At 40.0% G+C, this 16,742-nt stretch overlaps 1 protein-coding gene across 2 annotated transcripts in view; it reads left to right on the top strand.

Annotated features, from left to right (window-relative positions):
• Positions 1–16,742, top strand: part of LOC130252567 (complement C1q tumor necrosis factor-related protein 7) — a 114,406-nt gene that overhangs the window by 37,271 nt on the left and 60,393 nt on the right. For both annotated transcript variants that reach the window (XM_056490233.1, XM_056490232.1), the window contains exons 2-4: positions 9,840–10,038; positions 10,939–11,184; positions 11,970–12,703. In XM_056490233.1, the coding sequence (XP_056346208.1) occupies positions 10,947–11,184; positions 11,970–12,601 (870 nt within the window). In that variant the 5' untranslated portion in view covers positions 9,840–10,038; positions 10,939–10,946 and the 3' untranslated portion in view covers positions 12,602–12,703. Of the gene's footprint in view, positions 1–9,839; positions 10,039–10,938; positions 11,185–11,969 lie in introns of those variants that run through there.

Below are 16,742 nucleotides of genomic sequence, written 5' to 3'. Positions count from 1 at the left end.
GAAACCAGACCAATTATTGTTGCAAGAACTTAAGTGAGAAAACACCTTCAGTCAGAAATGACTGGTTATCAGATGCTAGACCTCATCTGTACTGTAATGAAAAAAACTGCAAGAATTATGCTGACTTCATCCATTTTAATCTCCCATGAGAAAATTGATTTGAAATACAAAATGACACTTCACAATTACTTAAGAAAAGCAAAATCTGAAAAGTGCTCTTGAAATTACCTGCTTTGACATCAACAATGCAATATTACCCCTGATATTATTGATGTTGTTATTTTATTGGTAAAGAAATAAAATCGTATAAGATTAAATAATTACCATGGAATAGACATTTCTGATGGAGGAACGGAAATTAGATTCCTGAAAGAAAACTCTGCGGTATGTTTTTTTAATTCCTCTCTGTGAATTTGATCAAATGACACTAATAAAAGAGAGATTTGCATTTGATTTCAGTACATACAGAAGCAGGCAGACAAATGATTACGTGTATCAAATTGAAGCTATTATATCACAAGAAAAACTGTCATTCCTTTATGTGAATTTTTGTCAGACAAATTTGCGTAGACAAGTTTGCGTCAAACAAAAGAAGACAAACCTCTCTCCTCTCCTCTCCTCTCCTCTCCTCTCCTCTCCTCTCCTCTCCTCTCCTCTCCTCTCCTCTCCTCTCCTCTCCTCTCCTCTCCTCTCCTCTCCTCTCCTCTCCTCTCCTCTCCTCTCCTCTCCTCTCCTCTCCTCTCCTCTCCTCTCCTCTCCTCTCCTCTCCTCTCCATTAAACTCATTTTAGAGATGTGTCAGGACACACTGCCATTAGGATATATAGTAGTCTACAGCAGTTAACCAAACAGGTGGATAGACCCACCAGAGCTCTATCTGACAACATGAGATTTTCACTTTCAAGGTTTGTACAAATTAGAAAACAAATAAATGAGATAATACCTCCATTTTATTAATAAGTTTTTTACTTGAAAATTCAAAACTGCCTGCCTGAATTGTCCAAATCAGAAATACAGAAGAAAAAATTTGTCAGTGTTTTTTCAACATGAAAGAGCTCTTAAAATATATTTTAGATTTTTACAATGTGTTGTAAGAACAATCCAAATTTTTTTTTTCAAATAAGCAAGTTTGACACTTCACAGTACATGGCAATTCATGTATTAAACAAACTCTAAACAAGTTGGACTGAGATTCTACAAATCCAAACAGTCCAATATACAAATGGTTCTCATTAGGAGACAGATGAAAGCAAGACAAAATTCTGAAGGACACAGGTTATCTACGTGGCTCAGTGAATGCTTCAGTGGGGAGAGGCACAAAGATCCATATGGAATTAAACAAACCTTTGAATGCCTTGTGCTGAAAACTGCTAATTCCACACGTGTAGACTGAATTTATGCTGCCAGACTGGGATCACAGTGCTGTCTTCAATTTGAATCAGTACAACCTGCAGCCTCCCAGAGCCCTGTGGGCACTGACAGCCCTGAAATCCCTGCCAGCCTCTCCTGGGGTGTCCTGTGACCCTGCCCATGGTCCAGGACCCCATTTCAGCCCAGCTCAGCCCATCCACAAGCTGATATTCTGATATTCTGATATTCTGATATTCTGGTCTGGCCTCAGATGCCACAGTTGCCTCTGGCCATGTTCAGGCTGCCCTGCTCCCTGCTGGGGATGGGCTCTGGATGCAGGGATCCTGCCTTGCTGCCCTGTTCCCTGTGAGTTCATCACTCCCAGACCCAGGGAACAGCCAGCCCTTGCCCAGCACCAAAACCTCCACAAGATATGAAGCTGTAGAACATCAGCCCAATCAAGCAGAAGTGCAGGTCCTGAGTGAGTGCTGGTGCCAGTGAGACACTGAGGAGATACCAAGGGTGGGCTTGGGTGGAGACAGCACTCCTGGCAAGACTGTGGGAGGAAGGATGCATTGTCCCTTCTGCTTTGCTATGGACACAGAAATCTTTGTTTCAGTAAGAAAATATCAAACCACACAGAATTTAAATGGAATTTCATTTCACAGCTCCAAACTGTTTAGAGCTGTCTTTCTAATGTGCATGCCCCTCTGTCTCACAAAGAGGTCAACTTCACTGAAAATAAAAGGTTTTATTTAATCAGGAAGAAGCATACTTTAAAAACCTGTTATTACCCAAAAGCAGACATTACATAAATTTTATTCTATTTTTATATCTTCCTGGCTCCAATCTCCTGAATCTGACATTAACTATAACAATTGCACATGTGACTAAACCAGGCCAAATTCTCCTTTTTCTGTTCCAATATAAATATGGAAGTAATACTGTTGAAGTAATAGCTTAGAGGTAGACTCCCTCCACGAGAACAGGACTTTTCTGAGAACAGCCAGAGTCAGGCAAGCATGCTGATTTTGAAGCCAGGTTTTTACTGACAAGCTGGGGCAGTAAAGTGGATGGAGACCACCAGGGTTGACATGAGAGCCTGGCAGTCCCAGAGGCTGGGGATGCAAGCCAGTGTTGGTGGCATTCTGAAAAGCACAGGAGGCTTCAAAACCCTGTGCCATTTCAAAATGCCTTAGGCTTTCAGAAGTTCAAACACCACTGATTTACAGTAAAACCTCAGCATTAAATGCATTTATCATTGGTGCTGAGACACAGCCACTCACACCTCTGTGATTCAGATTCACTGTCACAGCCTCTCTCCTATGTTTGACTTCAGTTTCCTGTTGAAGCTCTATCTCTGCTGCTCTTGACCAAGCCAACTTTACACCAAGGGTCAGAAGATGACCCTTGCAGCTAACTCTGGGCAGTGAATGCTGCCCAGTGGGTGTAGTCCTGCAAGAAAGCTGCCAGCATTGGTGTGGCCACAGGTTGTGAGCTGTGCACAGCTCATTGCTGTCCTGAGCAACTGTGTCACCCACATAGGCAAAACTTCCAGTTGTCCTCTGGAAAAGCTAACAGCTTGGTGTGTGCACCTAAAAGCATTGCTGTCTTAGCTACGATGGTTTTGGAAAAAATTTACTCGTGTCAAGCCATGGACAGATATCCTTTCCCATTTTCCATCCTTATCCATTCCAGGACAGGGACAAGAGACTGCCACTCAGCAGAACAGTGCTGCTCCCTGCCCCACTGCTCCTCTGTCAGAGAAGTTTATGGGCACCTTCCCCAACTTGCTTCAGAAAATCATCCAGCTTAGTGCAGCCTAAGCCTTTAAAGTGCTTAACTGCTCCTTTGGTCTCTGCCAGCTCCATGTAGAATGCAGTCCCTGGCTGGATGCCTACTTTTCCACACAGTTCCCAGAAAGGCACAGTGCCAGGGTGATATCATTTGATGAACTTCCAGAAGAAAACAATGTGCTGGAGGAGGAGTGTCCTTTTGAGGATCTGGAAGCTTTTCTCTCTTCACATTTTATTTCTTACATGATGAATATCCCATTCTTTGGTGCCATATGCTGTACCAAGGGAGCAACTAGGTGAAGGAGAATCCATCTTCAGAAGTATCCATGATCTAATAAACATTTACCTTGAGGGCATGAGAATTAAGCCATGCCCAAGGAGACTACAGCATATTCAGGTATATATCCAGTGAAATTCCCAAAGTAGTTCTTGCTTTGCTGGCTGTCCCCCATCAGTCACTCCTGTGAAAGTGATTGCTCTCACAAGGAGAGCTCTGTGTGGAGTTCTGCTCACAAAGTCCAGGAGGAAACACAAGCAAGCACAAGGCACAAGGCAGGGGAAGTCTGTCCCCATGACCTGTGGCAAGAATCTGTGACTTTTGTTTTTATTTGTCCCCATGTGCCTTGCAGTTTGAAATTTTATTTTTGCACCCTGTTACCCAGCTTATTTTTTATTTCTCTTCTATCATCACAAGGTTGGCAAGGCAGAATGATCTAAGACAGCAGATGAAATTTTCATGGTAAGGGCTGCAGAGGATCCAAGAGGAGGGAGCCTGCTTGAACTGAAAGACATTCTACAGGAGAGGGCACACTGCTCTAGGCATCTATCCATATTTTTAGATGCCTACATGCTTCCATATGCTGTATTCCAGTTCAGATTGGTAACTAACCCTTCAAATTCTAGGTCACCCCTGAAGATAGCTTCTAATTTATTGCTCCTGTCTCTTTTTCTTATTTTATTTTAAGAAAATAGAGAAATGATTTCAAATTAGCCTGTACCTGAGGTGTAGGGACACTGAATCTCCCAGTGTTAAACCTTGGCCATTTTTCTCTACACTGCAAGCAAACATGTTATTGTCTCCATGTTATTTGCCAACTGTAAGCAACTGGCCTCTCTTCTTGGCTTTCTGTCAAAACAAATTTTGTCAGGTTATATTTATTTGTGTGTTCTGGTACAGCTGGCAGTGAAACTGCTTTGCCTGCCAGCATTCTTGGTAAAATTCCCCCCAGCTGAGTCAAGCTAATTCACCAATACACACCTTGATCAGGCTCTCTGGCATTGTTCAGAAAAACAAACTTCCAAATAATGGGAATACCTGGAGAGACTATGCTTAAAGTCAGACACTGAGAAATAAAATAGATCCCACTCTTCTGATATTTTGAAAATAAAACATATTAAAATTCTAGCCTTGATTGCAAGCACTCAGTTTTTCATGAAGGCTTGAGACATGGTTGAAGGATCTGACTGCATTCAACATGGTTATGAAGAAGATTGTTCAAGCATGACTGACTACAAACTTAAGTGCATGAGACTGTTAAATGCCAGCACTGCTAATGAGGCCTTTAAGGATTGTTTTCTCAGAAATATTTAGCTAATGGTCCTTCCCACTGGCTGATTGATTCCATCATGAACCATTCTGGTACTGGGAATCAGAAGTTCAGACTGCTCAAAAACTGTTGGGTCACTTTCCCCTTCTTACAAGGGAAACAAAATAGTGTAAAACCATGTGAAGATTCTGGATTGTGTAGCTACCCCAAGCAGTGTGGAAATGGCCAGCTGTGGTCTTGATTCATTAGAGTAAGGTGTGGTGTTACAGGTGGAACTCTGGAAGGTCAGCACAAAACAAGCTGGCAGATGTGTAAAGCTGTGGCCAACTGAAGGTGGATGACCACTGCAAAATCCTTGTGAAAAAAAAATCCATCATTAAGAATCATATTTTAATAGCATAAAAATCATACAGAGCAAAGAAACTGCTGACTGTGGTGTGCCAAACCATAAGCACTGTTTGTGAGGCAGGTTTGAACCCTTCAGGCACTGGGACACAGCTGACTTTTGTGGATCATGTTTTAAGAGGGAAAAGACTGGCATAGCCAGTGAGATTTCAAACAAAATGCTGAAGATGTCTCTCCCTCTGCTCCTCATCCTGACTGATTATCTCCTTATTCACCTTGTTTCTCCTACCTTACAGTTCCTGGATGGGAGAGCTGGGGATGATCTGTGCATCTCAGAGGATTCGGTGAGGAATCCTCAGTGAGGATTCATGGCAGCAATTTGGGGTATTTGGGCCCTTTGCATTTAGAAAGACAAAGGACATATAGACTATCTTGTTCTTTACCACTAACCCATTGCCAGGGCTGCAGACAGAAAGGGCCCACAAGTATCACAACTTCTCATCTACATCTTTGTGTAAAAGGAAGTTAAAACACATCTACTCCCTAAACAGTTGTGCACGTATTGGAAGTGAATTCAAAGCTAGCAAGGCAAGACAAAAGTAAGAATATAGCCAGGGTAGCTTGTGACTAATAGCTACTGGCACTTGACACAGCTTTTATTTATAACAGATTCATGGGAAATCTAGGCTTATTTCAAAATAATGCCAATTAACAAATTTTAGAATTAGCCCTACATAATTGAACAAGGAAGAAAGATTTGATCGTATACCAGAAAGTCTCAAAACTGGGAATCCCTTAATTTCTATGTTTAAACAAATATTAATGACATTGAGTATATCAGTAATGAAATGAGATTTCCTAATGGCTAATGGATGATAAAGCCTCTGCTGAGCCCTGGCTTCAATGGGGATCTAATTTACAGAGTATGTTCTCAAGGGAGAACATAGAATTATAGAATAGTTTGTGTTGGAAGAGACCTTTAAAACTCACCTAGTCCAACCCCCCTGCAATCATCAGGCACGTCTTCAACTAGATCACTTTGCTTAGAGCCCTGTTCAACCTGGCCTTGAATGCTTTCAGGGATGGGGCATTGATCACCCTCAGGACAAACTATTCCAGTGCTTGCCATTATCATTATAAAAAATTTCTTCCTTCTATCTATTTTAAATCTACCCCATTTTAGATTAAAGCCATATCCCCTTGTCCTATTGCAACAGGCCCTATTACAAAGTCTGTTGCCATCTTTCTCACAAGTACCACCTTCAAATACTGACTCTCTCAGTGCATGTTCATAGGAGAGGGGCTCCAGACCTTTGATCATCTTGGTGGCCTCCTCTGAACCTGCTCCAGCATGTCCATGTCTTTCCTCACTGAAAACCCCAGATTTGGGCACAGCACTCCAGGTGGGATCTCACAAGAGTGTAGTAGAGAGGCATAAGCACTTCCTTTGACCTGCTGGCCATGCTGCTTTTGATTCTTTAGATCTGCCACCCTAAGAAACTGCAACAAGGTCCAAAAAAACTTTTTAATGTTTTTCCAGCATTAAATGGATTAGATGACTTGGAAACTCACCTGAAAAATCTGTTTCAGAAACAAATCTGTGCAACCTGGTCTAGTGAAAAGTGTCCCTGCCCACAGCAGGCAGGCTGGAACTAGATGATCTTAAAGGTCCCTTCCAACACAGACCATCCCATGACTCTATGGCTAGAACTGATCAGCACATCCATCATCTTCCAGTGAATGCCTTGATGTGCACTCTTGCTCTGCCTAGTGGATTTGAAAGCTATTGAAATGCCATTTCTTAAACATGGAATAACATTATTCTAACCCTGAGTTTATATAATTTTCATTATTATTTTTGGTGATGGCTATGATGAAGATGTCTGTTTTTGCTCTGAAGAATACCATGTGCTTGTTCTGGCTTTCAGTTTTTGGAAAAAAATACATTGAACTCTTCAAATGTTGTTTTTCTCTGGAGAAAAATCACTTGGCATATATAAATGACTTTGTTTCCTACCACAGTTTATGGACAAAAGTTTTTATCTTTGAAAAGGACAACCAGAAGCCAAGAACAAAGTGTTATTTATGATTCATGTTCTGCCTTCCAGTTAACTCTCTGTGAACAAATATTTAACTACAACATAGGTGACTCCTGAGAAAGTGATCTGGGAATTCTACTATACCCTCTAACTTTAGAAATCCCTGTGAAATGAAATCTCTGATTTTGGCCCCTAAGCCAACCTGAAATTTCAAAGCCATGGTCGTATGTTCTTTCTCCACTTTAAAGTTTCAGTGGTGCTTTTAGGGCACTCACTGGGAAATAGGGGGCATGTGTTCAATCAACACTGTACTTCCTTCCTTGGTCTGAGGAGATTTCTTTTTGAGTCTCTTTCCAAGAGACTGCAATAAAAAACAGGCACCTCCCCCCCTCCTTTTAAAATGACTACTGCTGTGCACAAGGAAATGCAAGAGTCTGAATTCAAAGGGCAAGAGAGGTCCTGATTCTCTGGCTTAATGCATGTTTTCCAGAATGTCATTTTTTGACTACCACTGTTGGAATCTGCTTTCTGAGGTTCCCCAAGGCCAAATTCAGGTCTGTAAACATCATCACCTGAGCCATTATCATAATTTTCTCCCAAGCCCAGCTCTGTTTGCCTTACTGCATTCCCACAATCCAGCTACACAGCCCTGTCACTCCTTCAGACCCCCAACACACAGATGAAAGCTCCATATATTGTCCTCTATTCCTTCTCCTTCCCAAACTGGCCCTCCAAACACAGTGCCCCAGCCATCTAAGGCACATCCCTATCTCAACAACCCCATTCCCCTCACCTTCCCCAAATGACATTTTTCCCATGGTCTTTTCAGAAATACATGTCCCAGACTAATTATTTTCCTGTAGGCACATGAGAAGAACAGCAGGGGAGGTCTGGGAGCTGGAGACAGCTTCACACATCAATAAGGTACTGGCCAGCCAGAGACAGGAGCAGCTGTGAAGGTTTTACTCTGATTTGTAAAATATCCTTGACACAGGCAAAACTAGCAATTGTTGAGATTGTTTCTGCCTGGCTTACATGCAACTCAGTGTGGGAACATCCAGCCTACTGATTCAGACTTTCATCTGGCAAAGGGCAGGATTTTTTTCCAGTCCTTGATCTCTTAGGTCATGTCTGCTTCTTATCCATCAGCTTTGTGTAAAATGCATATGCAGCCTTAAGCATGAAGTCCCTCCAAGCTGTTCCCTCCTGGCTGAGTGTTTAAAGTTTTTCTTCTCTGCAGAGATCTTTTTTGTGCCTGATGTAAGTGCTATGAGAACCCATGAGCTTTTTTTTGAGTCCACTCAGTAGTACATCAGAGCAAACGTCACTGTGAAGTTTGTCTTGCAGCTAACAACTGCCTTGGAGTTATTGTTTGCTGCTCTGCTGCGATATTCAGCATTCATATGCTAATCCATTTGTGGAGACTGCTGTGCCTGACTGTATGGTAAGGCTTTATCAAATGACAGCAAAATTAATAGTTTGGTTTCTGACAATTTGATGCAAGATGTCTAAAATGAAAAGCAGAATATATATCACTGAAGAGAATTTTGGAGCATTGTTTATTTCTCTCCAAATACAATATTTTCTTTTTTTTTTTTTCTGCATTACCACTGATACCATACATTTTCTAATTTTCCACTCTGTAAAATAAAAGATTCTTCATAAAGACTGTGTATTTGTACATGCATGTATATATATAATCTTTTCCCTGCTGAATAGATCTGACCATGCTTTTCATATACCAGTTGAAACATCATGAACTGCAAATAAATGAAATGGCTTAGGGGTTTAAAATAAATCAGTTAATGCCAATCAGTATCACAGAGGGGAGAATGAGATCAACAATTTCGAGATGAAAAGGCTCTGCAGAGGGATGTGGACAGGCTGGATCAGTGGGCTGAGGCCAGTTGTGTGAGTTCAACAAGGTCAAGTGCCAGGTCCTGCAACCCCAGGCAGTTCTGCAGCCTGGGGGCAGAGGGGCTGGAAATCTGCCCAGTGGAAAAGGACCTGGGGGTGCTGGTGACAGTGACTGAACATGAGCCAGCTGTGCCCAGGTGGCCAAGAAGGCCAAGGGCACCTGGCTTGGATCACCAATGGTGTGGCCAGCAGGACCAGGGCAGGGATTGTCTCCCTGTCCTGGGCACTGGTGAAGCCACACCTTGAATTCTGTGTTCAGCCCTGGAACCCCACCCCAAGAAAGACACTGAGGTGCTGGAGCATGTCCAGGGAAGGGCAGCAGAGCTGATGGAGGGTCTGGAGCACAGGTCCTGTGAAGAGCAGCTGAGGGAGCTGGGAGTGTTCAGCCTGGAATTTTGGGGGAGACCTTATCACTCTCTACAGCTCCCTGAAAGGAGTGATAGCCAGGTGGGGATCAGTCTCTTCTCCCAGGGAACAAGTGACAGGATGAAAGGAAATACTGTCAAGTTGTGGCACTGGAGGTTTAGATTGGGATGCAGGAAATCTTTCTTCACAGAAAGGGTTGGCTAGCATTGGAACAGGCTGCCCAGGAAAGCAGCAGAGTCACCATCTCTGGAGGTGTTCAAGAAACTTGTGGATTTTACATTGTTTAGTGATGAACATGGTGATGGTGTGAGGTGGATGGCTGGACTCGATGATCTTAAAGGTCTTTTCCAACCTTAGTGGTTCTATGAATCTATGATTTGCTGAAAAAAATAAAAAATACAGACTGCACAGATTTTTACAGATTTATTCACAGATATTTTTCACAGTCACCCACTCTATTCCTTCTTTTTCTCCCCACAGAAACCAGTGGATTCTGATTTCCTTGAATGCTGTAAATCAGTTCTGACGGAATGGACAGCTCCAATAAAAAAACCCACACAAGCTTTCTGAGAAGACAGCAAAGGAACTAAAAAAAGCAGCTTGATTTGTAGGTTCCCACCTGGCCCATGATTGACTCTCTGCTAATGCAGCACTAATTTAAGACACCTTTGCATATCAGGTACTTCAATTACTCAGCATGTCACAGTTTGTACAGTTACTTTTCGTTATTATCTTTAGTATCTCAGTATCCAGTGGGACAGAGAAATCTAATTTCCACCCAATAACTTATGAAAATACCCAAATACTATATATAAGAATTTAACCAATTTTATTGCAAGATATTGCAACACAGTTTACTATACACAACAGCCCAAGCCAGGCTTAAAAAACTCAACCTGTTAGCAGCTCATTCACACTCCACCATCCCCTGCAGGGCAGGGCAGCTGCCTGTTCCCCCTGATGGATTAGGGTGTTTATTTGTGCTCTTTCCAAGAGGCACTGAAGCTGTAGCTCTCTACCTGCCATCTTTCTGCAGCTTCAGCAAGTTTCTGCTGCAGTTATTTAAACTGGAGATTTATTTGCCTCCAAAAGGGTAAATTTCAAAATGAAATGAAGGTGTAAGCTTTATCCTCACTCCAGGCACCTGCCCCTAGCACAGACTAACTCCCTTCAGAAAGAGGGCTTTTATCTGTAAAGCTTATATAGGGCCCAAATGATGCCTGGAAGAAAAACAAACTATGCAATCAAAAGTCTTTGCATTGAAAAAATCCAGATTATTTTTTCATGTGTCAACATTTATTTATGTTTTTGGCCCCAAAAGGCTGATATTCACCAGTTGCACCGTGTCAGTCTACACTTACTTACTTGAAAGACATACAGCACCATGTACAGTGCCCAGAAAAAGCAGAAATCTGACAGACTTTCCTCCTTGCCTCTTACATGGATGTTGGTAATGCAGAAATTCCAGAATGAGGTCTACACCTCTACTTGTGCATCATGCACCACAGTACCACACTCATTTGCATATTCAGAGCTATTTGCATGTGACTAGAGTGTCTCATTAATTTTTTTTTCCCAGATCCAAGGATGTTTGTGCTGCTGTACATTACAAGTTTTGCCATCTACACAAGTGAACAACCTCTTCAAAGCCAGGCCAAAGGAGAGAATTACTACACCAGATATATCTGTAGCATCCCAGGTTTGCCAGGCCCTGCAGGGCCCCCTGGAGCCAACGGGTCCCCAGGGCCACATGGACGCATTGGTCTTCCTGGAAGAGATGGCAGAGATGGCAGGAAGGGAGAAAAAGGTGAAAAAGGGAGTGCAGGTATTGAATATTTGTGTAACCTAACACACTAGTACAAGAATTTCATCATCACTATTATACATACATATCTATATATATATATATATAGGTGTATGTCTGTATATAAACATACATACAAATATATATATATGTATATGATGTATATATATATGATGAATGTGTGTATGTGGGTTTAAGCATGATGCATATATAAATACAGTGAGAGAAAAAAAATATGCATGTATATTTTACATATGTCTAAAATGCACGTAGTTATACCAGTGTAAAGAAATGTAAATGCACAACCTCTCTTTGCACAGATGCTAAGAAAAAAATTTGGGAAGAACTAAGTATGTGTGGTGTCAAATAAATAAATAAATAGTCTCACCTGTGCCATTAGCCAGGCATAAAAGATTAGCAGGTTCTTAAGTATGCACTAAAAATGCTCTATTTGTAGGAAATATTTAGTGCACAAGTGTCACTACATAGGTAGTCATGCTGCTGTCCTTGCCATCAGCAGCACCTGTAGTTCAGGCAGCATTAGACTGATTACATATAAAATTATTTAATCAAGACACATGAAGTTAAGTAGGAATGTAGAAACAAAGGATCTGCAGGCTGTGAAGTCTGGTCATTTGTTCTGGCATACCTTTTGCAAACTTACTAGAAAATTTTGGAAGTATTCCTAGACTGTTTTGAAATTCTGACCATGTTTTTCTTGTTTGTTCAGGCACACACAGTAGCCCACACAATCATTTACTGAGGTGATATGTGCAACCATTAACTAACTTAAAATGTTTTTGAAGGTTTAAGAGGAAAGACTGGGCCATTGGGACCAGCTGGAGAGAAAGGAGACCAAGGTGAGTCTGGTAAGAAAGGACCTGGAGGATTGGTGGGTGCCAAAGGTGACGTAGGTCCAGCTGGACCACCTGGACCTAAGGGAGATAAAGGAGACCGAGGAGAGCCAGGTGCACCAGGGGTCTGCAAGTGTGGAAGGATAGTGCTGAAATCTGCCTTTTCTGTCGGCATCACCACGAGCTACCCCGAGGAGAGATTACCAATCGTATTCAACAAAGTCCTCTTCAACGAGGGGGAGCACTACAACCCGTCCACAGGAAAGTTCATCTGTGCCATCCCAGGGATTTATTACTTTTCTTATGATATCACCTTGGCAAACAAGCACCTTGCAATTGGGCTGGTCCACAATGGGAAGTACCGGATCAAGACTTTCGATGCCAACACGGGCAACCACGATGTAGCCTCCGGATCCACAGTGATCTACCTTCAGCCAGAGGATGAAGTATGGCTTGAAATCTTCTACAGTGACCAAAACGGCCTCTTTTCTGATCCAACGTGGGCAGACAGCTTGTTCTCTGGGTTTCTCTTGTATGTTGATACAGATTACCTAGATGCTTTATCAGATGAAGACGAGCTCTGAAGCAGATGCCAAATGACATTCAAACTGGAGGCCCCAGCACAGGACTTTACTCACCTGTGTGGGGAAAACAAAGTTGAAACGAAAAAAAAAAAAAAATAAAAATCTGGGAGTTAATTCCTGTTCTGATTAGAACCAAATCTGAGCTCATAAGGAGATTTCTAGAATCTAGGATGGACTTTTTAATGAACAGCAGGGATATCAAAATGAACTGTAATTAACAAAAGACTGCAAAACTCCAGGACTGACTCTTCCCTAAATTTACGTTTATAATACTATTTAAACAAATTTAAGATACTGTACATTGGTTTTTATATAAAATGTATTAAGTTGCAATTTTAAATGGATATTTTGTATATTACATTAAAGTAAAATTGAACAATTCACTGCAATGTCATCTTTGGTCATTTTAAGACAGGCAATACATTAAAAACAGATAGGAGAGGCATAACATAGGAATGGTTGTTTCAGGATGCCACTACCCAGGTCACAAGAACAGTCCCATCTGATATTTACACCAACAAATAGCATTCATAACTAACCAACTCCCAATAAGTACATGAAGATTTGTACTAACTGAGAACCATTCAATAGCAGCCATAAAAGACTAGAACAAAGCTATCAAACATATAAAGAAACTAAAAACTGGAAGATCTGAAAACTTGGAGATAGTCAGTATTCAGCAGGTATTTTCAGTGTAATTCCAAGTGTCTTTGCTATTCTTTAAATGCTATCTACTACCTTTATGAGAAATGTGGAATAAAAAGCATAAACCTTTTGCTGAAGATAATTGTGGATGCCCAAAAATGACAGGACAGTAATCACTAATCAGAGGAAATTATATGAAACTGAGTCACATCATTAAAGCAGAAGTTATATTTCCATATGGCCAAATGCAATGAAATAAATGTAGGTCACATACAAGATGAAAAACTGCATTCAGCAAATCAATGAACTTGGAAAAGGTACATGGGACCTCATGGATTATCAGCTAAATAGGAGGAATAAAAGTAGAGCTGTTGCCATTTGGATGTATGATAAACGGAATTAAAAGCAGGGACGAATAGTGGTTACCTAGAAAGCAACGACTTCTGTCAGTGTTTCAAAAACTTACTTGAAAGTTGAAAAAAAACATGTTTGTACTCCTATTCACGGGGATTACACAAGAGATATAACAAGGTCAATTTACTTTTCTTGTCAATGAGGTTAAGAGGTGATTTAATCACCATCTGCACCCATCTGGAGATGAAATATCTGGTAGCACTTGGCACATTTATCTATCAGATATGAGCACAGCAAGGTCCATTGGTGAGAAACTTTATCAATCCCCACATTTTAGCAGGGGCAGCACCTAACAAAAGAATTTAGAACCATCATGAGTTCTCCAGCATTCCACACCAGTAAAGACTGGCAATCTTTCTTTGGGTCCTCTTACTTTCCAAGAATTTACAATCTTTTTTTAGTCCCAAATTTACAGAGGCCTGCCATTCCTAACAGTTATTCAGATAACACTAAATATTAGTGGTCTGTGTTGCACAACTCTTGAACCCACTTTAGTTATGACCAAAGCAGAAGGAAATTTCTCTGTTTTTTCTGTGTGCTTGATGGATTAAGACAGTTACAACCAGACAAAATGACACAAAGATGCTGCTGAGGTTGCAGAACCAGAACAGTTATGTGTGGACCATCAGTCTGTGCCTCTGTGCCCATGCCCTCACCTCCTCCCACATCAGCATTCCTGGCTGTGAGTACATGACTGCTGCTTTATGCAGTGAACAGGTGCAAAGCCCTGACCACAAATCACACTGGCAATGCTTGTGCAGCCATTATTTTATTTGACAGTGAGAGATGTCTGATAGAAGACAATGGTAGATTATTTTTCTAACTAGACATCTAATTTATTAGTGTCACACAAAGGCTGCTTTCTGTGAAAAATATGGAAGAGAACACTTGGAGATTCAGTTTATCACCCTGCTGTACAATCATTTATACATCTGCAAATTAAGGACAATATGAGTGCAAAATGCAGTCCAATCATCATTTACAATTATGATTGATGCTGATGCTTCACAGCCATCAGTGCCTGTCTGAGGCACAAAGACCATCAGCATTGCTCAGTGCTGCCTGCACTGAATTCCACAGGACAGAACAAGGACCATATGTAGCCCATGAATCCCAGGAAATCTAATTCAATAGATGCAGGACTGGACCCAAAATAAGTATCATGCAGCAAAAGCAGCTAATGGAAATTTTAGATTATGATCTAATAATTATCTAATTATCTAATAATATCTGAAAATCTGATAAACACAGACTTAAGGAAAGAGTATGACCAATTTTCTCCAGACTCTACAGAAATGTATTGTAGTTATAATATACATCTGGAAATTTTAATACAAATATATCTTTTAATACATCTGGAAATTTTCAGACAAAACTAATTTTTTTCAATTAAACAGAGAAAATGTACAGCTTTATAGTGAAATATTCCTGGTTGCAATCCTAACTATAAGCAAACTGATCCCATGCAAAAAATCTGTAAAAGCAATCCAATATAAAAGAGGTATTTTAACCACACCCATGTTGAAAATGACACCATGGAAAAAAAGTAAACCAAGAGTTATTGCTTTCCTTTTCTTAGCAAATTTAGATTTATGTTTGTAAAATGATAGAAGAGTAAGTTTAGTTTCCCAAAGTTTTCCCATTTGGATTCTATACTTTTTTGAACAGTTTAATATTTTGGCATGAAGAGTTAAAAATAAGTAACTCTATTGAATTATTTCTATAGGTTTTGGCAAGAAGAATACTTCCATTACACATATGGACAACATATGTATACAAGTAACATGTGTTCCTGCCCTCATTAAGAGTCTCAAGACATCATCCTAAAGTAAATCATTGCTATTGCTAGTATATTATTTGAAAATACATCAAATTTGATGACATGATATTGCATTTGAAGTATTTATCTGTCTAAATTTGAATTTATATGGAAAATATCTTGGGCTGATGTCTTCCCACAATTCACACCAAAACATGGGGAGGTCTGGTTGGCTCCAAAACATTGAAGAATAACAAAGAGCAAAATTTCTTCATGATCAAATTTGAAATTAAGCTGTGATTTCTACACAATATATTGGTCATTCTACACATGCCACAATGACATATAAAATTAGGCATCCAGATCAAATTAATCATCTAGCCTTTGCTCACAGTCCACAGAGAGAAGTAAGTGTCACCAGGAGAATCTTCCAGGAGGAAGCATGTCCTTAGTGCAGTATCAACTCTTGGGCTTCCTGATCAAGGCTGCAAGAATTCAAACCATCAGGAAACTGTCAAACAATATCAAGAACATCAGTATTCCCGAGATTCTTAAGTCGAAGTATATATACATTTACTTGGGATATATGTATGTAAAGATAAATAAGTAAAAATAAAGTTATTTGAAACAAAACAGCTCTCCACAGTCTTCTACTCTTTCAGACATTCTTTATTCTTGGTAGAGTGACATTAAGGAAAAAGTTAGTCACATATTTCACTGCTGAAGATTTTTAACATAGATAATTAGTTTAATATCTATCTACATTTTCAAATGTTTATGAGTATGTTACATAGAAAAAATACTTTCACTTTCTTGACTGCTGGTATTCAGGTTTGTATGGTTAGGCTGTTATACAATTTTTACAGGATCAATAGGTCCTCAATATTTTACAATGCTGAGACAATATAGAGGAAATAATTACTAATGGACATCAGTACTGAGAAAATTATCTACATTCTTAAAATCTTTTTAAATCTACCTAGCACCATTTAGCTACTATTAGGATAAGCAAAAATATACAAAACTGGAAGCAACTTATTTAATTTCCTACCAGTATGTTACATTAGTTGTTGCAATTCATTTAATACTCCATTGACCTTCCACAGGTCACCCACTAGGTTCTATTCATATTCATTCACTAAGGTATTTACTGAATAAATTAGATTTCACTTATTGATTTACTTATCCATTGGCAGTTCATTCATATTAGAATAATTATATAACTAAAAATATAAACTAAAAAAAAAAAACTAAAATAAACTATACATAAAATGATATACTATAAATAAATGAAATAAAAACTATAAATAATGAATATAAATA

The sequence above is a fragment of the Oenanthe melanoleuca genome, chromosome 4, assembly GCF_029582105.1.
Source record: "Oenanthe melanoleuca isolate GR-GAL-2019-014 chromosome 4, OMel1.0, whole genome shotgun sequence".
Classification (NCBI taxonomy): domain Eukaryota; kingdom Metazoa; phylum Chordata; class Aves; order Passeriformes; family Muscicapidae; genus Oenanthe; species Oenanthe melanoleuca.
The sequence above is the reverse complement of the archived record's forward strand: the minus strand, read 5'-3'. Positions and strand labels throughout refer to the sequence as shown.